The sequence below is a fragment of the Carcharhinus amblyrhynchos genome, chromosome 25 (assembly GCF_965287045.1).
Source record: "Carcharhinus amblyrhynchos chromosome 25, sCarAmb.v2.hapA, whole genome shotgun sequence".
Classification (NCBI taxonomy): domain Eukaryota; kingdom Metazoa; phylum Chordata; class Chondrichthyes; order Carcharhiniformes; family Carcharhinidae; genus Carcharhinus; species Carcharhinus amblyrhynchos.
Genome location: NC_137348.1, coordinates 10,866,158 through 10,891,423, shown reverse-complemented (window position 1 = coordinate 10,891,423; position 25,266 = coordinate 10,866,158). Strand labels below are relative to the sequence as shown.

The 25,266-nt window shown below is 45.9% G+C and overlaps 1 protein-coding gene across 1 annotated transcript in view; it reads left to right on the top strand.

Moving 5' to 3' along the window:
- LOC145358107 (hemicentin-1-like) overlaps positions 1–25,266 on the top strand; it is a 359,590-nt gene that overhangs the window by 112,870 nt on the left and 221,454 nt on the right. The window contains exons 14-22 of the mRNA XM_080211781.1: positions 201–314; positions 1,208–1,366; positions 1,474–1,668; positions 8,057–8,152; positions 10,265–10,392; positions 13,420–13,564; positions 16,003–16,115; positions 18,233–18,392; positions 19,565–19,730. Of these exons, the coding sequence (XP_080067907.1) occupies positions 201–314; positions 1,208–1,366; positions 1,474–1,668; positions 8,057–8,152; positions 10,265–10,392; positions 13,420–13,564; positions 16,003–16,115; positions 18,233–18,392; positions 19,565–19,730 (1,276 nt within the window). The remainder of the gene's footprint in view (positions 1–200; positions 315–1,207; positions 1,367–1,473; positions 1,669–8,056; positions 8,153–10,264; positions 10,393–13,419; positions 13,565–16,002; positions 16,116–18,232; positions 18,393–19,564; positions 19,731–25,266) is intronic.

Below are 25,266 nucleotides of genomic sequence, written 5' to 3'. Positions count from 1 at the left end.
GGGTTAGGTGGATTGGCCTTGCTAAATTGTGCCTTAGTGTCAGCGGGACTGGCAGTGTAAATAAATGGAATTATGGGAATAGGGTGGGATTGTGGTTGGTGCAGACTGGTTGGGTCTCCTATTGCACTGTGGAGATTCTATGAATAAGGTCTTTGTGAAGCAGCGTTCATTCCATCCAGATGTTCTCTGTTCACCTGCAGAGATCCCTGTGGTTACAGTGCCCAATCCAGTGGTACTCGCTACGATCGCCGAGGTGGCATTGCTGGAATGTCGAACCGCAGGGGTGCCGCAGCCTGAGGTCACTTGGTTTAAAGGTATTGGCATCGCTATCGGTGCGGGACTTGCCGGAATCAGTTTGACAAACTGCCTTCATTAGGCTGGGAGCGGGGAGAGGGGTATACCATCTGTGTCAATTCAGTAGAAATGTGTAACACCACACTCTGAACCTGGCACATTGGACAAATAACTCATTACATTGATGAGAATTAATGTAAATTCTCAATTACATTAATTATGAATTAGCTGCTCTTGAGGTGAGTCTGGGGTCAGTACAGTATTACTCAGGATCAATCTGGGAGTACAGTATTACTCAGGATCAGTCTGGGAGTACAGTATTACTCAGGATCAACAGGGGAGTACAGTATTACTCAGGATCAATCTGGGAGTACAGCATTACTCAGGATCAATCTGGGAGTACAGCATTACTCAGGATCAATCTGGGAGTACAGCATTACTCAGGATCAATCTGGGAGTACAGTATTACTCAGGATCAACAGGCGAGTACAGTACTACTCAGGATCAATCTGGGAGTACCGTATCACTCAGGATCAATCTGGGAGTAGAGTATTCCTCAGGATCAATCTGGGAGTACAGTATTACTCAGGCTCAGCAGGAGAGTACAGTATTACTCGGGTTAATCTGCAAGTATGGAATTCTGGAGCAGCCACCAATGATATTCTTGGTGTTGCAACAGTCAACAGGGAAAACCTGTTTCCAATTGAGAATCGGAGTGGAAATCATTACCGGGTACAGTGTTAGGTTTAGTATGGGTGGAGATTCCGACCCTGATGTAAATAACCTGCAAGAAACATTGTTAGAAAGGGAGGATAAAAAGATGATTTCAGATGGTGACTGCTCTGAAGTGTTTTATTAAAATATAAAACTGTATGTGGCTGGGAGAGTGACACTGAGCTGTATCTCTGAGCAGGTGATCTGGATCTGACCCAGGTTCCGTTTGTGGAAGTTGATGCAGTTGGTGGTACGTTGCGGATTAGGGAGGTGCAGGAGATGGATGCTGGATTCTATACCTGCGTGGCCACCAATGAGGCAGGCAGCTCCTCCGCCACGGTGATGTTAGATGTTGGCTGTAAGTTACGACCCGCACTTATCACAGACCCGCTCTTTGTGTCACGGTTAATGGACGATGTCTCCGATCTCGGTGAGCTGCCTCTGATGTATTCCTTCCTTTCCCAGCTGCCCCGCGGTTCTCCGAGACCCCCTTAGACGTCTCTGTGACTATTGGCCAGAATGTGACACTGCCTTGCCATGCGGTGGGGGATCCCCCTCCCAGGGTCACCTGGCGACGTCTGGATGGACAACACATCTTTGCCAAGGCCGATACAATGAGCTTTGTCAGGCAGCTGGAGTCGGGCAGTTTGTTCATAGAGGGTAAGTAGAGGGGCTTCTCCAATAGCCTGTGTCTAATAGCAACTGTGAGTTGGCTACAAGCATGTCTGTGATGATGTTGTTTCAACTGCCAGTTCTCACACAAGACTTTATGGATGGGATTTTCCAGCCTGCCTCATCCCAAAACTGGAAAATCCCATCTGAGGTCAATAATTCATGATCCGCCCCTTGCCCGCTCTGATTCCTGTGCTGAGTGGAACAGTAGAAATCACCGCCATGTCTGCATATCTCTGTGACTAACATCTACCACAATTCAGTTGAGTGAGGAAATAAAACAATCACACCAATCAGAGAACACTCTGTTAAGACCAGGCTGGAATCTCCAAGGTGTTTTGTGAAGTTAGCCGAGATCCTAAGCTTTATATTTGAATTTGGCATTGGGGTAAGCATAAGGTGTTTCACCCCGGGTATGATTAACTAGGAAGCTTTTATCAAACGAAGCTTAATTAAGAACACAGTTAAAAATATAACAAAAAGAACTAGCATAACTTTTACCAATTACAAGACTTAAACACAACACAGTACAACTCCTAACAGCTAGCTATCTCTTGTTCCAATGTAAAGCAATATCCCACATACATACACCCTTCTTCAGTGTTAGCATAAACACAGGTATGTTCACGTGATGCTGGATTTTCAGCTATGTATGTGGGCAACACGGTGGCGCAGTGGTTAGCGCTACAACTTCACAGCACCAGGGACCCGGGTTCAATTCTAGCCTCAAGTCACTGTCTGTATGGAATTTGCACATTCTCTCCGTGTCTGCGTGGGTTTCCTCCCACAGTCCAAACGTGCAGGTTAGTTTGATTAACCATGTCAAATTGACCTTAATGTTAGGGGGATTAGCAGGGTAAATATGTGGGATTACAGGAATATGTGGGTGGGATTGTGGTCTGAAAGGAGGAAATGATGTCCTCAACTACTTGTGATGTTTTTATAGTAAAGTAAATGTTCATTTAAAAAAAAGGGGAAAAAAACAAAACAAAAAACTATACTGTGCAGAGAAACCAGAGCATCTACTGCAGAGAACAAACTTGGGCAAAATTTATGGTGACCTCAGATTACGGAAATATCAGAGTCTCCCTCTTGGCCTCCCGGGTTGAGTCCAAAGTAATGCAAAATACTACATTTGGCACCGGTTTGGTTGCAGAAGTTGCCAGAAAGATGACGCATTTACTGATCAGCCTAGATTTGGACATCCAATCCAGATTTTTCATTAGTGTTCCCTCCCTTAGCTTTCAGCTCACCCAAAGTATCCACAAAGCTGGGGGGGCGGGTTGCTTATCCAGAGCTGGCTGTTTGGTTCATGAGCACCAGGGTATGTCCACAAGATGGTCCATGTATCTGAGGGTCGAATCTCCCCTGGTTTCCTCTAAAGCTTCAGCCTGGGGCTTCGAGGGACCTGGTTTGCATTGTGCTACTGTGAGGAGTGATATAGCAAGAGGTCATTGCAAGGCTGACTAAATCCTGAAGGGAAACTTGATCAAGCTATCACAACAATTTGCAATTTGTATATTTTTTTGAGAAAGTATGTGCACCGAAGTCAGGAATAAGAAATCCAGTACCACTTTTGAGGATTTTAAATATTAAATTGAAACATTTATTAACAAAAAGAAGGAAACCTACCTCACAAGGTTACATTTACACAGCTGAAATAGCCTCACAATATTTCCCAAAATATTTTAATTTTTTTAGACTCTCAATTAAACACCGCTTTTCAGGCAGTGGTCCCTATAGATTTCAGTATTCCAGTATTATTACCACAAGTCACCCACTGCTGTTGTTGTGGAAATATTTCACAGGGCAGATCTCCCACACTAGTACAGCAGTGAAAATTCAACAATGTGCAAAACCCTACTTTCAGGAACAAATAGGCACTTACCTGAGGCTGCGTCTTGTCCCGGTGCTACCCCTGTAAGGCTGCTCACTGCCCCAGTGCTGCCCCTTGAAGCTGCTCACTGTCCCAGTACTGCCCCCCTGAGAGTGCTCACTGTTCCAGTGCTGCCCCTTTGAAGCTGCTCACTGTCCCAGTACTGCCCCCCTGAGAGTGCTCACTGCCCCAGTGCTGCCCCTTGAAGCTGCTCACTGTCCCAGTACTGCCCCCCTGAGAGTGCTCACTGTTCCAGTGCTGCCCCTTTGAAGCTGCTCACTGTTCCAGTGCTGCCCCCTTGAGGCTGCTCACTGTTCCAGTGCATTTTCCCTTTCATCTATAAATCTATTGTTCTTAACCTTCTTTGCAAATTACCTTGCCCAGAAAATTGTCTTTCTGGCTACTACTTTTGGGAAAGAATAGACTTGAATAACACTGCTTTATTCATTTTTGATCTTTGCCAGCTGTAAAGCTCCCTTTATTTCTCTTTGAAATACAAGTAAACACAATCAAACCTTCCTTATCTCCTCATGCAAATTCTCATTGTTTTCTTGTATCCCACCCTAGCTTTGCTTATCTGCACTTCAAATATGTGCTTTTACACTCAACTCTTCTGAAGGTTGAGTGTGAACGCTTTACTGAACCTTGCAGTCACACACATGTGTGCACACACACACACACATATAGCTTCACAGCACAGTAATATTGGTGAAAATGGTATTTTCTCTATAGGATACACCCTGAGGACTTGCCAGTGGAAAGATTTGTACTGACGAGGATAAAGGCTGCATTTGTCTCACGCTTTTTCACACTGCTAGAAAGAGTGCAGACAAGATTTACTAGGATGCTACTGGGACTTGATGGCTTGAGTTATAAAGAGAGGCTGGATAGACAGGAACTTTCTTCCCTGGAGCGCAGAAGGCTGAGGGGTGATCTTACAGAGGTCTACAAAATGATGAGGGGCATAGGTCAGCTAGATAGTCAATAAATTTTTCCAAAGGTAGGGGAGTCTAAAACTAAAGGGCATAGGTTTAAGGTGAGAGGGGAGAGATAGAAAAGGGTCCACAGGGGCAATTTTTTCACATAGAGGATGGTGAGTGTTTGGAACAAGCTGCCAGAGGCAGTAGTAGAAGTGGGTACAATGTTGTCTTTGAAAAAGCATTTAGACAGTTACATGGGTAAGATTGGTATAGAGGGATATGGGCCAAACGCGGGCATTTGGGACTAGCTTAGTGGTAAAAACTGGGCGGCATGGACAAATTGGGCCGAAGGGCCTGTTTCCATGCTGGAAACCTCTATGGCTCTATGGCTGTTGGCCTGAAATGAGAAGCAAGCCAGCACACTGAAGCGGAAATCTTGCTAATAAGAACATAAGAACATAAGAAATAGGAGCAGGAGTAGGCCATCTAGCCCTTCGAGCCTGCCCCGCCATTCAGTAAGATCATGGCTGATCTGTCGTGGCTCAGTTCCACTTTCCCGCCCTCTCCCCATATCCCTTAATCTCCTCTCTTATCAAAAACCCATCAACCCGCATCTTAAAAATATTTAGCGAGGCAGCCTCCACCACTTCAATGGGCAGAGAATTCCAGAGATTCACCACCCTTTGAGTGAAGAAGTTCCTCCTCAACTCCGTTCTAAACCGCCCCCCCTTTATCTTGAGGCTGTGCCCCCTAGTCCTACTGTCTTTTTTGAGCGGGAAGAGTCTCTCCACCTCTATCCTATCCATCCCATTCATCATCTTATACGTCTCAATGAGATCTCCCCTCATTCTTCTAAACTCTAACGAGTACAAGCCTAGTTTATTCAGCCTCTCCTCATAGCTCAACCCCCTCAACTCCGGTATCAGCCTAGTAAACCTCCTCTGCACTCCCTCCAAGGCCAAAATATCTTTGCGCAGGTGCAGCGCCCAAAACTGCACACAGTACTCCAGCTGCGGCCTCACCAATGCCCTATACAGCTGCAGCAAGACCTCCCTACTTTTATATTCAATCCCCCTCGCTATGAAGGCCAGCATCCCATTCGCCTTCCTGACCACCTGCTGCACCTGCAAGCTGGGTTTTTGCGACTCATGCACAAGGACCCTTAGGTCCCTCTGCACCGTCGCCTGCTGCAGTTTTTCGCCCCGTAAGTAATAATCCTTCCTACCATTATTCCTACCAAAGTGGACCACCTCACACTTGCCAACATTAAATTCCATTTGCCATTTCCTGGCCCATTCGCCCAGCCTATCTAGATCCTTCTGTAGACTCTCCACACCCTCCGCACAATTTGCCGTTCCCCCAATCTTGGTGTCATCAGCAAATTTCGACACCCTGCACTCGGTTCCCTCCTCCAGATCATCTATATAAATGGTAAAAAGCTGAGGCCCCAGCACCGACCCCTGGGGCACTCCACTAGTCACCATCCGCCAATCCGAATAGCACCCGTTGACCCCCACTCTCTGCCTCCTATTTGACAACCAATCCTCTATCCACGCTAACACCCTACCCCCAACTCCATGTCCCTCAACCTTCTGCAATAACCTCTTGTGAGGTACTTTGTCAAACGCCTTCTGAAAATCTAGAAAGACCACATCCACCGGCTCTCCTCTATCCACCGCCCTAGACACATCCTCATAGAACTCCAGTAAATTTGTCAGACACGACTTCCCTTTAATGAAACTGTGCTGCGTCTGCTCTATCAAGCAATTCCCTTCAAGATGCCTCGCAATTTCCTCCTTAATGACGGATTCTAACATTTTACCTACCACAGACGTTAAACTAACCGGCCTATAATTCCCCGCCTTTTGCCTGGCACCCTTCTTAAACAACGGCGTAACATTAGCCGTTTTCCAATCATCCGGCACTTCCCCGGAATCCAGCAACGTCTGGAAAATAACCACCAATGCATCCACTATAACCTCCGCCATTTCTTTCAGAACCCTCGGATGCATTCCATCCGGTCCAGGGGACTTGTCCACAATCAGCCCCTCCAGTCTGTCGAGCACCGCCTCTCTAGTAACAGTAATGTCATTAAGACCCTCCAGTCCTACCACCTTTCCATCGCTAACACCCGGCAAATTATTCACGTCCTCCTCCGTGAAGACAGAAACAAAAAAGTTCTTCAAGACCTTAGCCATATCCCCATCCCCTACCACTAGGTCCCCTTTCTCATCCTCTAAAGGACCAACGTTCACCCTAGCCAGCCTCCTCCTTTTTATATATTTATAAAAACTCTTGCTATCCTTTTTTATATTAAGCGCTAGCCCAGCTTCATAGTTTCTCCTACCCTTCTTTATCAACTTCTTTGTCAATCTTTGTTGACATTTAAACCTCTCCCAATCCTCTTCTCGCCCACTACTCTTAGCTACTCTAAATTCCTCCGCTTTTAATTTAACACTTTCCTTCACCTCCTTCGTTATCCACGGCTGCTCTTCACCCAGACACTGGACACAACACAGCAACGTGCTGGACACACAAAAGCCATTGGGACCATTGAATATTCCCATGTCAACGTTAGGAGGCGGAATGAAACAAAGAAAGTGAACTGCGACTGTCCAACCTCACCTCATATTCAGCAGAGAAATCTATCCCTGTAGCAGAGTCTGCATTCAGACCCAAAATCCATAAATTCATATAAAATGTCTTATTAAGTAGTCCCATTCCTGACAAAACAACACGGGCAAAAAAAGATTTTTAAAAAGTCGCATAATGTGTAAAATTGATTCAATACATACATACCTAGGGTGGAACTTTACCGTTCCGCACGCCGTGTGAATCGGAGCAGGCGGGACACGGACCATGTAAACGTCCATTGATTTTGGTCTAGGGGTGAGTGAGCTTGGAAAATCCAGCCCTACTCTCACTAATCCCACAAAATAAAACCTGACAATTTATTGTGATGATTCACAGAGACACAATTCTGTTTAATTCTACTTACTAATAGCCATAGATTGAGGTGGCATGGTGGCACAGTGGTTAGCACTGCTGCCTCACAGCGCCAAGGATCTGGGTTCGAATCCAGCCTCAGGTCACTGTCTGTATGGAGTCTGCACTGTTCTCCCCGTGTCTGTGTGGATTCCCTCCGGTTTCCTCCCACAGTCCGAAAGACGTCCTGGTTAGGTGCATTGGCCATGCTAAATTCTCCCTCAGTGTACCTAAACAGGCGCTGGAGTGTGGTGACCAGGGGATTTTCACAGTAACTTCACTGCGGTGTTAATGTAAGCCTTACTTGATTTGATTTATTATTGTCACATGTATTAACATACAGTGAAATGTATTGTTTCTTGCGTGCTATACAGACAAAGCATACTGTTCATAGAGAAGGAAATGAGAGTGTGCAGAATGTAGTGTTACGGTCGTAGCTAGGGTGTAGAGAAAGAGACTTGTGACAAATAAATAAACTTTAACTTTAATTGATTGAAGCATTGATTAGGATATGAGTCAACTGCAGTGTCTGGTTCTCCCTGGTACCCCTTCCTCAGATGTTACTGCGTTATACCTTCTCTTTATCTTTTTACAGGTGTCTGGGTGGATGATGAAGCCAGGTATGTGTGCGAGGCGCAGAACCGGTTTGGAGTGATCCGGGCAGAGGTAGCACTGACCATCACTGGCCTTGGTGAGTCACTGAACATTATAGCCCAGAAATAGGTCCATTGGATCTGTACATAACGTGTCTTCTTTACATGAGCTACCCAATCCAACTCCCTATACCTTTCTAATATTTTTCCTTTTCAACCAATATTTAATTGTGTTTTTTTAGAATTCCACATCTGAAACAGCTTCTCTGTGAAGAATGTTTTCCCAGCAACACTATTATTTTGGAGATTGCATTTAATTTATCCCTCCTTATTTCCACCGCACTAAGCAATCGAATTTCCGCTATTTATCTTAATGTGATTTGAAAGACCCCTTACAGGGCACCTTTAATAGAATCTTAGAATCCCTACAGTGCAGAAGGAGGCCATTCGATCCACTGAACCTGCACTAACGACAATCCCACATAGGCCCCAAACCCCGTAACTCCACATATTTATCTGCTAATCCCCCTGACACTATGGGGCAATTTAGCATGGCCAACCCACCTCACCTGCACATCTTTGAACTGTGGGAGGAAACCAGAGCACCCGGAAGAAACCCGCACTGACACGGGAGATTGTGCAAACTCCATACATTCAGTGACCCAAGGTTGGAATTGAACCCTGGTCCCTGACGCTATGAGGCAGCAATGCTAACCACTGTGCTGCCCCAAATCATCTCAGTTCTGGTGAAAAAAGTCCATGACACTTCGAATCTTTCTGCCTGAAAGCTGCCAGGTAGAGTCCTGGTGAATCTTCACTGCAACCTTTTCCCTGGTTCTTGTATCATTCTACTGATTAGATGGCCAAAACTCCATGTTCGAGCAGCAACTGGTGATGACAGGGTTTAGAGTTGTAAGGGATGCAGTGAGGATAATACTCCACACTGTACTTAGCCGTGCCACATCTAGCTTGGGAATATTGCTGCATGCACACTGTCCTGGTTTTATTCTGCACCTCTCTCAGTCCCTTTATTACACATGCTCAGGAAAGGGAGACTGTATCTTGTGCTGGTTGAGGGGGAGGGGGCTTTCAGCCCGTTGTAAATCTGTGCTAACCCATCCTGCTTTTACCATTTGTCCTGTTATTTGGAAAAGTCAGCTTTCCTGAATGGCAGCAGAATTCCGACAGATTTTAGTTAATATTAGGGCAGAATGGACTTGATGACATTCCTCGTTCGTTTTTATACCATTGAGGTTTTGTGCTCTCGGGACACGGACATTCCTCTGAAATCAAACAGTTAGGCTGGTGTTGGACTCACGCGGCACACCTGGTGCTTCATGTGGTAATGTTCAGTTCTGTGCTTCTCTTTATTTCCTTTGAGTATATTCCTGGATTTTTATTCAAACAAAATAGTTGTTGATTCTCTTACAAACCAACGATTCCCTTTTTGTTTAGATTATCGAAATAAGCCTTTATTATTATGAAGCGATGGATGGAGCTGCTCAGATATTGTCTAGAATGAGACGGTTTAATGGGAAGCCGTGCAGAAGGGAATGTGGAATAAATTCAAACTTTGTCCTCTTCGAATGTGTTGCTGGAGTTTATTGATCAAAATTCCCTCTATGGGCAGCATGGTGGCACAGTGGATAGCATTGCTGCCTCACAGAGACCCAGATTCGATTCCGGCCTTGGTTCAATGTCTGTGTGGAGTTCCCCCCGTATCCATGTGACTTTCCACCGGGTGCTCCAGTTTCCTCACACGCTCCAAAGATGTGCAGGTTAGGTAGATTGGCCTTGCTAAATTGCCCCTTACTATTGGGGGACTAACAGGGTAAATATGTGGGGTTACGGGAATAGGATCTGGGTGGGATTGTTGTCAGTTCTGACTTGATGGGCTGAATGACCTCCTTCTGCACTGTGAGTCACCTGATGAAGGAGCAACGCTCCGAAAGCTCATGATTCCAAATAAATCTGTTGGACTTTAACCTGGTGTTGTGAGACTTCTTACTGTGCACAACATACAGATTAGATGGATTGGCCATGCTAAATTGCTCCTTAGTATCCCAATGTGTGGATTAGATGGATCAGCCTTGGGAAACATGTGGGGTTAGGGGGATAGGACAGGGGATTCTATGAAAACCAATGGTCCAATGAATGGGTAAACACTAAATTGTTCATATCTGACTTGATCTTTCTGCTTTTGTCCAAAGTTTTCCCTGAAGTGATGGAAAGTGCCCGAGTTGTCAGTGTGCTGGAGGGTCGGTCTCTGACGTTACCATGTGTGATCCTGGCTGGTAACCCCTTCCCAGAACGTTACTGGTTAAAAGACAGCCAGCTAGTGAGTATGTTCTCCAAGAGAATTCCTATCTCAGACCTTTTCTCTTTGTGCTTTCAGCTGTCTGGGTCTGCAACACCAACATTCCAGTTACCCGATCAGGAGTTAGAACCTCAGGCTGACTTTTCCTGAGTTGTTGCTGCCAGTTATAGAACTCTAACTGGTGTCCGTGGTGAGATTAGTCACGGTGCAAGAATGAAGTGGTGCCAGAGTGCACTGTGTCTTTAATCACACGGCCCTGAGGAGAGCTTGGGTATTTGATCTTAAATAAGTTATCTGAAGTTCCATCCACCAGAAACTGGAACTGTTCCTGTTCATTTTACTGTGGGGCTGAAGATGGCGCAGACAAGATGGGCTGAATGGCCTGAATCAGAGAGGTATACACTCAGAAAAAGCCATTTGGCCCATCTTGTCTGTGCCAGTCAAAGACAAAACAACCCAACTATTCTAATCCCATTTTCCAGCACTTGCCCTATAGCCTTATATGCCTTGGTATCGCAAGTGGACATCCAAATACTTCTGAAATGTTATGAGGATCTCTGCCTCCACCACCATTTCAGGCAGCAAGTTCCAGACTCCCACCCACTTCTGGGTGAAAAAGATTTTCCTCACACCCCCTCTGTCCCTCCTGCCCTTTATCTTGAATCCATGCTCCCCGGTCACTGATCCCTCCACCAAGGGCAAACATTTCTTCCTGAGTATCTATGCCCCTCCTAATTTTATACGTGGAGACAGAGGGAAAATTCATCTGATCCATCAAAGCTCAGTCAATACGAGGCTAACAGAGGTGAATGGGCTGCCTGTTAACTGACAATGTCACCATGTTGGGTAGCATTTTCCTGTGTTTGTACGTTGGGTTAAGGCCACATTTATTGCCCTTCACTGATTACCCTCGTGAAGGCAGTGGTGAGCTGCTGTGGTGAAGGTAAACCCACGTTTGCCATTAGGGATATTTTTAAGGCAGACTAGAGAGACTACAAAGGGTCGTGAATGTAGCCCAGTCCATCAGTCAAACCAACCTCCCGTTCATTGACTCTTCTACACTTTCTGCTGCCTTGGCAAAGCAGCAGCATAATCAAGGACCCCACACATCCCAGACATTCTCTCTTCCACCTTCTTCTGTCAGGAAAATGTTACAAAAGCTTGAGGTCATGTACCCACCAACTCAAATGCAGCTTCTTCCCTGCTGCCATTTGAATCGACCTACCTTGCATTAAGTTGATCTTTCTCTATACCCTAGCCATGACTGTCACACTACATTCTGCACTCGCTCCTTTCCTTCTCTATGAGCAGTATGCTTTGTCTGTGTAGCGTGCAAGAAACAAAACTTATCACTGTATACTAATACATGTGACAATAATAAATCAAATCAAATCTAAAGATTCTTGATGAGCAAGGGGGTGAAAGGTTATCAGGGGTGGGCAGTAATTTGGGGTCAAAGTTACAATCAGATCAGCCATAATCTTATTGAATGGAGGAGGGGCTGAGTGGTCTTCTCCTGCTCCTAATCTGTATGTTTGTATGGAAGGGGCATTCTGGGATTTTGATCCAGTGACAGTGAGGAAATATGATTCCCAGTCAGGATGGCTTGTGACTGGGAGGGAAGTTTGGGGGAAGTGGTGATCCCATGTACCTGCTGTCCTTGTCCTTCTGAGGTTGGCTTGTCCAACCTTTTCACTCACAAAGAAAGAATATTTCCATTTTTTTCAGGGGGTGATGAGCAAATTATAGAAAGATATCATTTATATTTGGCACAACTTGAATTTCAAAAAAGAGGAAAGAAGGAAACAATGACTGAACAAAAATAAAACAATAAATTGTTAATTATCGCAGCAAATGTGGCCAAGGAATGGCCTCTGATTGGAGGGACAGTTCTTTGCAGAATCTTTCCCCCCAACTTATCTATTTGACCAGGATTTTGAAAATTGGTTCCGGGGGCCATGTAGAATGGCTATGGAGGCCGTATCTGATCCAGGGCCTGTCGGATGGACAAGCATCCTCCAGGTGGTAGAGGTTGTGGGTTTGGAAAGTGCTCTCAAAGGAGGTTTTTTAAAACTTTATTTGTGGGAGATGGCCGTCACTGGCTGGGCCAGTATTTATTGCCCATTCTTAGTTGCCCGAGGGCAGGTGAAAGTCAACCGCATTGCTGTGGCTTTGGAGTCACATGTAGGCCAAACCAGGTAAGGATGGCAGATTTCCTTCTCTAAAGGACATTAGTGAAGCAGATGGGTTTTCCCATTCCTGATTACTGTGCACTGAGATACATTGGAAAGTTGCTGCATGGAGTTCAGCTCTGAGACTCTCCCAGGTCAGGTATCTGGCCAACAGTATTAGGAAGCAGCCTCGAAGGTTAAATGAGATACCAGCAAAGGTTGATGGGAAGAGCCAACTTGTCACGAGAGGAAGTAAAAACAGGGAGAACAGATGTAAAACAGAAACTTGCCCCACGTTACTGACCACCCAGGAATATAATTAATAAAAATACTGTGGATGATGGAAACTGAAACAAGAACAGAGGATACAAAGAAAACTCAGCAGGCCTGGCAGCCTCTGCAAGGAGAAAAAGCAGAGTTAATGTTTCGAGTCCTTCTAGCTCTTCGTCTGAACTGAAGGGAAGGGAAATTGTTAAAGGTGAGAGAGATTGAAACAAAAAGCAGAAACCTTGAGAGTGCATTCACATGGGCTGGTGTGGGAGGCGGTAAAGGGGGTTTACATTGAGGCAATATGTACATGGGATATTTTTAAAAAAGGGGGTTTAAGGTGTGGGGAATGTCACAAAGCTGCTGAACTCAATGTTGAATTCAGTTTTTAAGTACTTAATTTTCAGGAGACAATCACTTTCATTAACACAGTAAAAGCAGCTTCCTGAGTCCTCCTGTTGACCAGAGCCTCCAGAACATAAAGCCTTCCAAGACTAATAGAAGCATTGCAATCACCATGATAAATTGTGCGTGTGAATAATATTGTTCTTCATCTCTGAGAGAGTAGTCAGGAGAGCTGATTTAGTATTCCTTCCTTGCTTCCCCGCAGCTAAGTTTGGACAGGCGTTTATCAATCCGCAGTGATGGCAGTTTCCATATCGAGAGAGCGGAGCAAGGGGATGCTGGGAGATACACGTGCACCATCAGGAATGTACTGGGAGCTGTTAATAAGACCATCACAGTGAATGTACATGGTGAGTGCGCTGGAACGGGATACACTGGTTACTGTTGCAATGGGCTCTAATTGCAGTGTGGTGCCTGCCTATATCTGCTGTCATTATAGCCAAGGATGGAGGTCCATTGGGATGATTGATGTGCTCTCCTGTTACTTAAGTTTCACCTATGTGTGAACAGGAAGCCATTCACAATGTTTTTCTCAGTCTTAGCTAGTAACTGGTGCCTCTCTCTCCGCACGAGGCAGTGTTTAGAATCATAGAATCCTTACAGTGCAGAAGGAGGCCATTCAGCCCATTAAGCCTGCACCGGCAGCAATTCCACCCAGGCCCTATCCCTGTAGCCCCATGTATTTACCCTGCAAACCCCCCTGACAGTAAGGGGCAATTTAACATGGCTAATCCACCCAAGCTGCACATCTTTAGAGTGTGAGAGGAAATTGGAGCACCCGGAGGAAACCCATGCAGACACGGGGAGAAAGTGCGGACTCTGCATAGACAGTGACCCAAGCCGGGAATCGAACCTGGGTCCCTGGAGCTGAGAGACAGTCGTACTAACCGCTGCACCATTGTGCCACCCTGACTCTTTCTTTCTCAGTGATACATGGATAAGGTGAAGCCTCAGGAGGTGAACATGAAGCTGGTGTATCCTGTTAGTGATCCCGTGACCTCACATGGACTGGGAAACTGCCCAATTCTTCAGTGAGAGAAAGTAACCAGGGTGGATTGTGATCAGAATCGCTTCCACTGTATTTAAACCCGAGCAGAGCAATGGAAACAATTCCCGAGAGGTACACATGGAACTTTCCATTGGAAAGCCTCCTCTGGAGTTCAGCATCCTGCTCCCTGGCTGAACCAGAGGGACACAAGCTTGCGGTGGTGCTTGTCCCCCACCCATGGAACTGTCCCCGGCGCAGACTGTGGTAGCATTGGATAGATTCTGGCAGTTTCTGCAACTGCTATCTCCATTGTAACTGGCCATGGCTGAAGAGAGTTAGAGCAAAGCGTGTGAGTCACAGAATCCTACAGTGCAGAAGAGGCTCTTCGGCCCATCAAGTCTGCGCCAACGCATGAAAGGCCCTGACCTGCTCACCTAATCCCACCTGCCAGCGCTTGGCCCATAGCCTTGAATATTATAGCGTGCCAAGTACTCATGCAGATACTTTTTAAAGGATGTGAGGCATCCCACCTCCACCACTCTCCCAGGCAGGGTATTACAGACCATCACCACCTGCTGGGTAAAAAGATTATCCCTCAAATTTCCCCTAAACCTCCCACCCCTCACTTTAAACTTGTGTATTCTTGTAACTGACCCTTCAACTAAGGGGAACATCTGCTCCCTATCCACCCTGTCCGTGCCCCTCATAATCTTTAACACCTCAATCAGGTCACCCCATAGTCTTCCTTGCTCCAACGAAAATAACCCAAGCCTATCCAACCTCCCTTTATATCTTAAATGTTCCAACCCAGGCAGCATCCTGGTGAATCTCCTCTGCACCCCCTCCAGTGCATTCACTTCCTTTCTATAATGCAGCGACCAGCACTGCACACGCAAATCCAGCTGTGGCTTAACCAAATTTCTATACAATTCCATCATGACCTCTCTGCTTTTGTAATCTATACCCTGATTAATAAAGGCGAGTGCAGCATATGCCTTTTTCACCATTCTATTTACCTGTCTTTCTGCTGTGTTGAAGTGGACCGAGGAAGGATATTGACCCCACTGGAGCCTGGGAGCGACACTGTCCAAATTCCTCGCTAATCTCAACTGGGTCACACGGGGGAAACACTGCATTGTAGAATCACAACTACCATACATTCAGAGGGTGGGAGGTAGATAGGAACGAGGAGCAGGAGTAGGCCATTCAGCCCCTTAAGCCTGATCCAGCCTTTAGTAAGATCATGGCTGATCTGATCGTAACCTCAAATCTAGATCCCCCCACCCTGATAACCTATCACTCCCTTTGCTTACCAAGAATCTATCCACCTCTGCCTTAATAATACTCAAGCACACTGCTTCCAGGAAGAGAGTTCCAGAGACTCACAACCCTCTGACAGAAAGAATTTCACCTCATCTCCATTTTAAATGAGCGACTCCTCATTTATAAAAGTGAGCCTCCTAGAACAGGAAGCATCCTCTCTACAGCCACCCTGTCAATACCCAACAGAATCATCAATGTTTCGGTCTAGTCACCTCTTACATTGCTAAACTCGAGCGGATGCAAGTGTTTTCCTCTTGAGACAAATATATCAATATCAAAAATATAAATCTATGAAAGACACAGGGATGTTGCAATGTAAACCCTTGGGGTTCAGTTATTTTGGAATCAGTCCACAGACACTGGGAGACTGAACTATTGTTCTACAAAGAAAAAGCAGAATATTTGTTTAAATTGTAAATTATTAATAATATCACTTTGCCTCTGTATATATTGAAGATGTGTTTTTTATATATATAGTGCTTCCGTCCATTGAACCTAGACACACCGTTTACATCACTGATGAGGGGATGTCTGTTATTCTGCTGTGCGAATCCAGTGGTTTTCCGAAACCAACAGTCGTCTGGTCCAAGGTACGACCTAACCACAGGGTCCTCTCTGATATGTAGGTGGTGGGTGACACGGTGGTTAGCACTGCTGCCTCACAATGCGAGGGACTCGCGTTCAATTCTGGCCTTGGGTCATTGTATAGAGTCTGCACGTTCTCCCTGTCTCTGCGTGAGTTTCCTCTGGGTGTTCCAGTTTCCTCTGGGTGTTCCAGTTTCCTTCCACTCTCCAAAGATGTGTGGGTTAGGTGGATTGGCCATGATAAATTGTTCCATAGTGTCAGACAATAGCAGGGTAGATATGCAGGGTTACGAGGATAGAACCTGGGTGGGACTGTTGTCGCTGCAGACTCGATGGGCCGAATGGCCTCCGTCTGCACTGTTGGGATTCTATGATCTTACGACCTCGCTAGCCCCAAAACCATAAAATCCCCCCTGGGGTCAACAGATCTCCCCACTCGCCCACTCCTATTCCCATGGTGGGTAGGATGGTAGAATTCTAGCAATAATCAAATCATAGGATCTGAACATAGTCACTATGTAAATGGGAAAGAATCGGAACTGACAAACAGTCTGTTTGTGTTGAGGGAAGGATATCAGAGTAATGGAAAAGGAAGAGTGTAGTTCCACAATAATGTCATTCCTGTGGAATGTTCCCATCTTGAAGGGAAGTTGGAACTTGTTTCTCCATAGTGGGAAAGGTGGAGTTTCCCTGATCTGGGAGTGTTGTGACTGGATGGGAAAAGTAGTGAAGTGGTTCCATACTCCCTGTTGAGTACTAAGAATTCAATACTATGGATGGCTTAAGTAATTTTCCCCTGGGGCTTGAGAGCAGATTAAAGGGAGCAACATAGAAACTAGAAGCAGGAGTAGGCCATTCGGCCCTTCGAGCCTAATCTGCCATTCATCTTGATTTAGGCTGATCATCAAATTCAATATCCTGATCCCATCTTCTCCTCATACCGCTTGATCCCTTTAGCCACAAGAGCTATAGAAAGTGGGTTCCTCCTCTGCTTGCTGTGTAATCCACTCCTGTAGAGTTTCTCTATCTTTCCAATAGTCAGTCCTCCCTCTTGTGGACAGCAGCCAACAGCCGACAGTCAGTTCTCCAGGTGACTATGGACTATGGATGGGCACAGTGGCACACTGGTTAGCACTGCTGCCTCACAAGGCCAGGGACCTGGGTTTGATTCCCAGCTTGGGTGCACCAATGAAAGAGAGTGTGCAAAAGGGCAGTGGGTGTGTTCCCACAGCTTTGAACCCTATGGTTAGGTCCCTTGGCCATGCTAAATTCTCCCTTGCTCCGCATAAACTTCAAGCACCTCATCCAATCCTCTTAATGCATCCACTTTGTATAGAAGTGAAGACACATCACACCATCAGAATCACTGAGGACTTTCTCCTCAATTTCCCCACTCCTCTGTTCCTCCAATCTGAGTTTGGCACAGTGGCTGGCGCTGCTGCCTCACAGCTCCAGGGACCTGGGTTCAATTCCTTGCATGGATCACTGTCTGTGCAGAGTCTGCACATTCTCTCCATGTCTGCCTGGGTTTCTTTCGGGTGCTCTGGTTTCCTCCCACAGTCCAAAAGACGTGCTTTGATGCATTGGCCATGCTAAATTCTCCATCAGTGTACCTGAACAGATGCCGGAGTGTGGCGACTAGGGGATTTTCACAGTAACTTCATTGCAGTGTTAATGTAAACCTTACTCGTGACATTAATAAATAAACTTTAAATGACCAAATTGTTGGCAAACTGATGGCATTGTGGACCCTACACATCAACTGTTGGATACAAGGCCCCTATAACAAAAAGCTTAATGTTACAGGAGCTTTCCATAACCTTGACGATCAGATGTGACGACTTGTTGCTGATTGGAGTGTGACTGACTGTACAAAGCACCATCCAATCACAGGATCGAGGCAGGAGTGTAGAGCATGATGGGGGATCATCCTGCATTGTGAAGGAGAAACCAGTGCAGTTAATATGCTGGCGCATTGACCGCAGCCCCTTCCTGCTCTTTCGCCTTGAATTGACACCTGGGGATAAGGAAACCGTGAGATGGGGAAGGAACTGTCTCGAGGATTTTTATTGGAAACATTTTTCTGCTGGAAAGACGCATTGTTTTTTAATCCCCTCTCCAGGGAGGAGAAGTCTTGCCTGAACGTGAGCCACAACGTTCCATTGACGCAAGTGGGAACCTCCTGATCCCATCTCCATCGTCAGATGATTCCGGAGTCTACACCTGCACTGCAGCCAACGTAGCGGGGTCTGCCAGCAAGGAAATGCAGCTATTTGTCCACAGTAAGCAGCGTCACTGTTAGATTCCTATACAACCAGACCTGTTAAACTATATAACATCACATTTACTCTGCAGGCGCACATTAGAAGGGGAATCTGCAAAGGACTGGGGGGTGCGGGGAGGAGGGGAGAGGGGATGGTGGTGTCTGGCGATGGTGGTGGTGTTACAGGGTGGGGTGGGGGTTGTCGAAGAGGGCAGGGGATATTGGATGTGTTGTCGGGGTTGGAGGGTGAAAGGGTGAACAGTCGATTAAAGTTATGAAACCCAAACCCATCTCTAGTGCATCTAATTCAGCTTTCAGTAGAGATGGTTCCAGGGTAGTGGGCGAGACTAACCCAGAAGTGGGTCAGTTATTTGAATCTGTAAATGACGCTGAGTGCCTCAAATGTTACTATTTATGTTTTAATGGGCACAGTAAGAAGTCTCGCAACATCAGGTTAAAGTCCAACAGGCTTATTTGGAAACACGAGCTTTTGGAGTGCTGCTCCTTCATCAGGTGAGTGGAGAGGTAGGTTCACAAACAGGGCATATATAAGCACAGAAACAATTGCGTTCCAACCATTATCTTGCAATTGTGTCTGTGCCTATATATGCTGTGTTTGTGAACCTACCTCTCCACTCACCTGATGAAGGAGCAACGCTCCGAAAGCTCGTGATTCGGAATAAACCTGTTGAACTTTAACCTAGTGTTGTGAGACTTCTTACTGTGCCCACCCCAGTCCAACACTGGCATCTCCACATCATGTTTTAATAATTGTGGGATGCTTTTCCAGGACTTGGGAAGACCATCAGCCGCAAGGAGGGATTAGCAGGGGGTGACAAAAGGCCGGTTCCAAAGGTAAATGCCTTTCCAGCACTGCTTGTGGGTCAGGAGGAGCTGGGGTTCTTCCCTCCTGGTCCCAACCCCACAAGCAAACCTACTGTGATTGGGGCCTCTCCACCTGCGATCCAACGCCTTCCCGCAAACTCATCCCGTCTTCTAGGATCCTGCTTTGCCTTCCCCCGGCCTACCTCTCTGCTCACGGGCATTTCCCATATCTGTTTGACACTGACTCTGAGTGCAGAATTCACAACTGAAAGTGATGGGGATGAAATGAACTGAAACCACCGGATGGTGGATATCTCGGCAATGTCGCTAATAAACACTCGGTTTGAATTTTTCTCCGCCCTGCAGCCAAACCAAAGATTGACGGAATGAATCCAGATAATCCAGGCGAGCCAATCCGAATCACTGCCACGGCTGGGACGGAGGTGAAGTTACCCTGTGAGGTTGAGGGCTCCCCTCCCCCCATCATCAGGTGGAAGAAAGATGCTCGCTTGGTGCCACTCATGTCAGCCAGGTAATGTACACCTACACTGAGCAGGGGAGTCCCAGCACCTCAAAATCAAAGTGCAGCAAAGTTACTGGCATGATGAGGGCTGCTTACAGTACAGGGTTTATCTTGGCTGAGTTGGTAGCACTCCTGTATCTCAATCAAAATTCAAGACGCAAAGGAGGCCTAGTGTGTAGAATTTGCACGTTCTCCCCGTGTCTGCGTCGGTTTCCTCCAGTTTCTCCACACAGTCCAAAGATATGCAGGTTAGGTTGGTTGGCCATCTCAATTGTCCCTTAGTGTGAGTGGGACTAACAGGGTAAATACATGGCGTTACAGGGAAAGGACCTGGGTGGGGTTGTTGTTGGTGCAGGCTTGATGGGCCAAATATTATCGCTAGACTATTAATCCAGAAACTCAGCTAATGTTCTGGGAACCCAGGTTCGAATCCTACCAACTGCTGTGGTATTTGATTTCCATAAAATTTGATTTCCATAAAAAAAATCTGGAATTTGGATTTAAAAAAACATCTGGTTCACTAATGTCCATTAGGGAAGGAAATCTGCTGTCCTTACCTGGTCTGGCCTACATGTGACTCCAGAGCCACAGCAATGTGCTTGACTCTTAACTGACCCCCAAGGGCAACTAGGGAAGGGCAATAAATGCAGGCCAGCCAGCGACGCCCATGTCCCACGAATTAATAAAAAAAAGTGGGGTTTCAGCATATAATCTCAGCTGGCATTTCAGTGCGGTTAAAGGAGGGAGTATTGCTGGAGATTGTGGCCTTTTACACGTCTTTAAACTCAGACCCCATCTGCCGATGGAATTGAAAAGGAAAAGTTCTGTGATCCTATTCAAAGAGCGGGTAGCCAACATTCTTCCCCTAACCATTATTATTAATGGATCATCCGGTAATTTATTTTCTGTTTGTGGGATCTTACTGCACTCAAGTGGCTGGCGTTCTTGCTGACATAATAACAGTGACTGCGTTTCTAAGGCAACTGGAAAACACTTTGCAACGTACTGAGGATGTGAAAGGTGCCCCTTAAGCCACTCCCCCCCAGTTTTCTCCTGCTCTCTTATAATGATCTTGACTAGACGTTATTCTGTGGCTGCTGTCATTCACTGAGTATTAAAGGATTGATTGCTATCCACTGGTAAAGTTAAAATAAACACATCATGTTCCATTAAAAAGTGATCCAGAAGTTAACTTCTTTCATGGTTGAGAGAACGGCATGGTGGCCCAGTGGCCATCACGACTGCCTCACAACACTAGGGATCTGGGTTTGATTCCCGGTTTGGGTCACTGTCTGTGCGGCGTTTACACGTTCTCCTCGTGTCTGCGTGAGTTTCTTCTGGGTGCTCTGATTTCCTCCCCCATTCCAAAGATGTGCAGATTAGGTGGATTGACCATGCTAAATTGCCCCTTAGTGTCAGGAGGACTAGATCAGGTAAAATGCATGTGGTTATGGGGATAGGGGCTGGGTGGGATAGTGGTTGGTGCAGACTCAATGGGCTGAATGGCATCTTTCTGCACTGTAGGGATCCTATGACCCATGAAATGTATGATTGAGATCTTTACCTTGGGGTATCTGAGACAGGATCTGGAGAAGTTTTGGCCGTGGAATACGGGAATAATCTGACGGACAAGCCAGCAATTCTTTCTCTGAAGGCTGTGTTGCCTGCCTGGTGCCAGGGTTAAAGACGTGCTCAGGAACAGACAGTGGGAGGGGAAGGATCCAGTTGTCATGGGTACCAACCACATGGGCAGCACTAAGAACAAGGTTCTCTTGCGGGAGTGTGAGTGGCTACGGGTTAAATTAAAAGCAGAACTACAAAGCTAACCACCTCTGGTTATGAGCCATGAGATCAAAGAGATTTGAAAATGTGCCTGAAAGATTGTTGTGGGAGAAAGGGGTTTTGAATCCTGGGCCATTGGTACCAATACAGGAGAAAGAGAAAGCTGTACCACTAGGATGGCCTTTCATTGAATCATGCTGGGACCAGGGTTCAGGCGAATTGTATAACTAGGGCTATAAAGATGGAAAATCAGCTTGGGGGTAGACAGTGACTGACTGAGTAAGCGTGTGTGCACTTGACACACTCTCAATGAGAAAAGATCATAAGAAATAGGAGCAGGTGTAGGCCACTTGGCCCATCAAGCCAGCCCCACCCTTCAGTAAGATCCCCATGTTTGATTTGATTGTGGACTTAAGTTCACCTTCCTGTCATTGCCCTGTGTGAGCATTCCTTATTTTGAGCTGAAAGTTCACAAAGTAAAAGGAATTCTGACTAACACTGGGATGCAATCTGAGGCGAACTTGCAGTTTATTTAAATGTAACAACATAACACATTAGTCATGCCGCATTTGGAATATTGCGTATAGTCCTGGTTGCCACACTATCAGAAGGACATGGAAGCTTTGGAGAGAGTGTAAAGAAGATTCTCCAGGATGTTGCTTGGTCTTGAGGATGTTGGCTATGAGGAGAGGTTGAATAAACTAGGATTGTTTTCATTGGAAAGACAGAGGCTGAGGAGAGACCTGATAGAGGTCTACAGAATTATGAGAGGGATAGACAGGGTGGATAGTCAGAGGCTCTTTCCCAGGGTGAAAGAGTTAACCACAAGGAGGCAGAGGTTCAGGGAGGGAATGGGAAAGTTTAAGGGAGATATGTGGGGGAAGTTTTTCATGCAGAGAGTGGTGGGTGCCCGGAATGCACTGCCAGAGGAGGTGGTGGAAGCAGGCACATCAGCAACATTTAAGAGGCATCTGGATGTGTACATGAATAGGGAGGGAATAGAGGGTTACGTTCTGAGTAAAGATAGAAGATTTTTTTAAAATTTAGTTAGGGTATCATGATCGGCATGGGCTTGGAGGGCCAAAGGGCCTGTTCCTGTGCTGGATCTACTCTGGCTCAGAGTGAGAGCATTAAGAGTTGAATAAAGTTGGGCAAAGGGAAGAAATAAGTAAGTCTTTTACAGAAACATAGGAGCAGTGATGGCTTAGTGGTATTATCGCTGGACTATTAATTCAGAAACTCAGCTAATTTTCTGGGGTTCGAATCCTGCCGTGGCAGATGATGGAATTTGTATTCAATAAAAATAAATCTGGAGTTAAGAATCTACGGATGGCCATGAACCCGTTGTCAGTTGTTGGAAAAACCACCTGGTTCACTAATGCCCTGTCGGGAAGGAAATCTGCCATGGTCTAGCTTATATGTGACTCCAGAACCACAACAATGTGGTTGACTCCCAACTACCCTCTGAACAAAGACAATTAGGGATGGGCAATAAATGCTGGCCAACAAGTGAGGCCTATGAGTGAGTAGAATTTGGTGTGGTCTATTGTGAAATAGCAAATGCGTGCTCTTGGTTTCATGCAATTGGAGTTATGCGGAGAGGTTCTGCAGTGAATGTAGAACATTTCAGGAGCGCAACGTTTTAGGAATTTCATGCACCCTCGGGATTCCTTCCACAGACACTCAGACGATATCAGCAAAAAGTGTTGAATGTTACAGTGTGGATGATTGAAGACTGAGAGGTTGTAAGCATTAAAAGATTGAAATTGGATGATTGCCATTGAGCTTCAAAGGAATGAGAGGTAATTTCCCCAGTGTGTTCTCCCAGTCAAGATTGGTAACTGCAGCAAGTATTTGTTCTGCCTTCAGAAGCCAAGCTCGTCTTTGGGGTTCACTCCCTAAATCTCTCTGTCCCTTTACCCCCCACCTCCTTCAAAACTCTTCTCCAAACTTTCCTGCTTGGCAAAGCTTTTGATCATCCTTATGCGGCTTGTTGTAAAGGTTTGTCTGTGGATGCTCCTGTAGGCTGCTTTACTACGCTAAAGGCACCATCCAAATGGAGGTTGTTGTTGTCATGAGATATCATGTTTTTCTTTCTGATGCTAAGCGGTGAGTGGAGACCGGGCATTTTCCTCAAAGCCAGACAAAGGGGTACAAGAATGGCATGGTGGTACAGTTGTTAGCACTGCTGCCTCACAGCACCGGAATCCAGGTGCAATTCCAGCCTCGGGGCGACTGTGTGGAGTCTGCATGTTCTCCCTGTGTCTGAGTGGGGTTGCTCCAAATGCTCTGGTTTCATCCCATAGTTTAAGCTTGTGTGGGTTAGGTGGATTGACCGTGGTAAATTACCCCATAGCGTCAGGGAGATTAGCAGGAGAGATGTGTGGGGGTTATGGGGATAGGGCCTGGGTGACATTGTTATCAGAACAGGCTCGATGGGCTGAATGGCTTCGTTCTGCACTGTAGGGATTCTATGGATTTTATGAGCTGGGTCTGTTCTTAGGCACCACATCACCAAGAGATGACATGAGCATGTTGGCTTTGAGGAATGTAAAGGGAGGGACGCAGCAGAACTAAAAACAGAAGGGATGAAAAATAACAAAAGCAAAATAACATCTGTTGATTTAGAATGTCTTGTTACAGTTCATTTTGTCATTAAGCTCAATGACCAGTACAAAGCCATGGTTAACTGTAATTAGAAAACATGATCTGTGGTTTTGTTAAAAGTGGGGAGAGGTTTCCTGTGTTGGCAGGGTGGATGTGGTTGTGATCTGTATTGTCTGCACTAGGTTATCAAGCCTGTGTGGATCTTGAAAAACCCCCTCTGATGTATAAGAATGGAAATAAAACCTTTGTATGAGCTAAGGAGGACCAGATGTTTGGGCAGGGAGTATCTAACTTGGGGCGGATAAAAAACTTAAGCCTCGTGTGTTGCTTAATGTTACTCTGGGGGACAATAATGTGATGCTTCTGTGGACTGGATTTTATTCCAATGGCGAACAACTAACCTTTAATTGTTATTGCAATGACTGTTGTGCTGGTTACAGTGCGGGGTCTCACACTCTGGGAAATGAGGCATCATCTTGTGCTAACGACCCAGTATCACTGAGGGAGAACTGCCCATTAGTAACAAATTAGGTGATGGTTTTGCCTTGTGGCTTTTGCCTATTAGGAATAAGTTGAGAGTTTGTTAGCTTTTCTTGTTGCTCTCTCCGCGTGTATATATACCCCTTACCTGCCTGGATTGTAACTTTTAAACCTACATTGTGCTGAGCACTACATGTCCAAATTTAGTTAAAGTGAATTAATACCCTTTCGGGCTGGGTTAACAAGCAACAAAGAAGGAGCCACTAACTTCGATTTGAGTCTTAGAGAGTTCTGCGTTAATATGTTGGAATCCTGACTTGTTTTTCCAATCTCCTTTCATGTTCAGTTGGAGAACCCCAAACCTTTACCTCCTGCCTCTCATGACAACTTACAGCTTGTTTGACCCATGTTTCAACTTTTCATTAAATCCCTCATTGTGAATTATCTGATAAATCATTTAGTTCGCACTAGACTTGATTAGGCAAGACTAAATGCTTCAGATGTAAATTCAAAGGATCTATGAATAATTTTTTAAAATTTATTCTGGGGACATGGGCGTTGCTGGCTGGGCCAGTATTTTCTACCTATCACTAGTTACCCGAGGGCAGTTGAGAGTCAACCACATTGCTGTGGCTCTGGAATCACATGTAGGCCATTCTCCCTGTGTCTGTGTGGG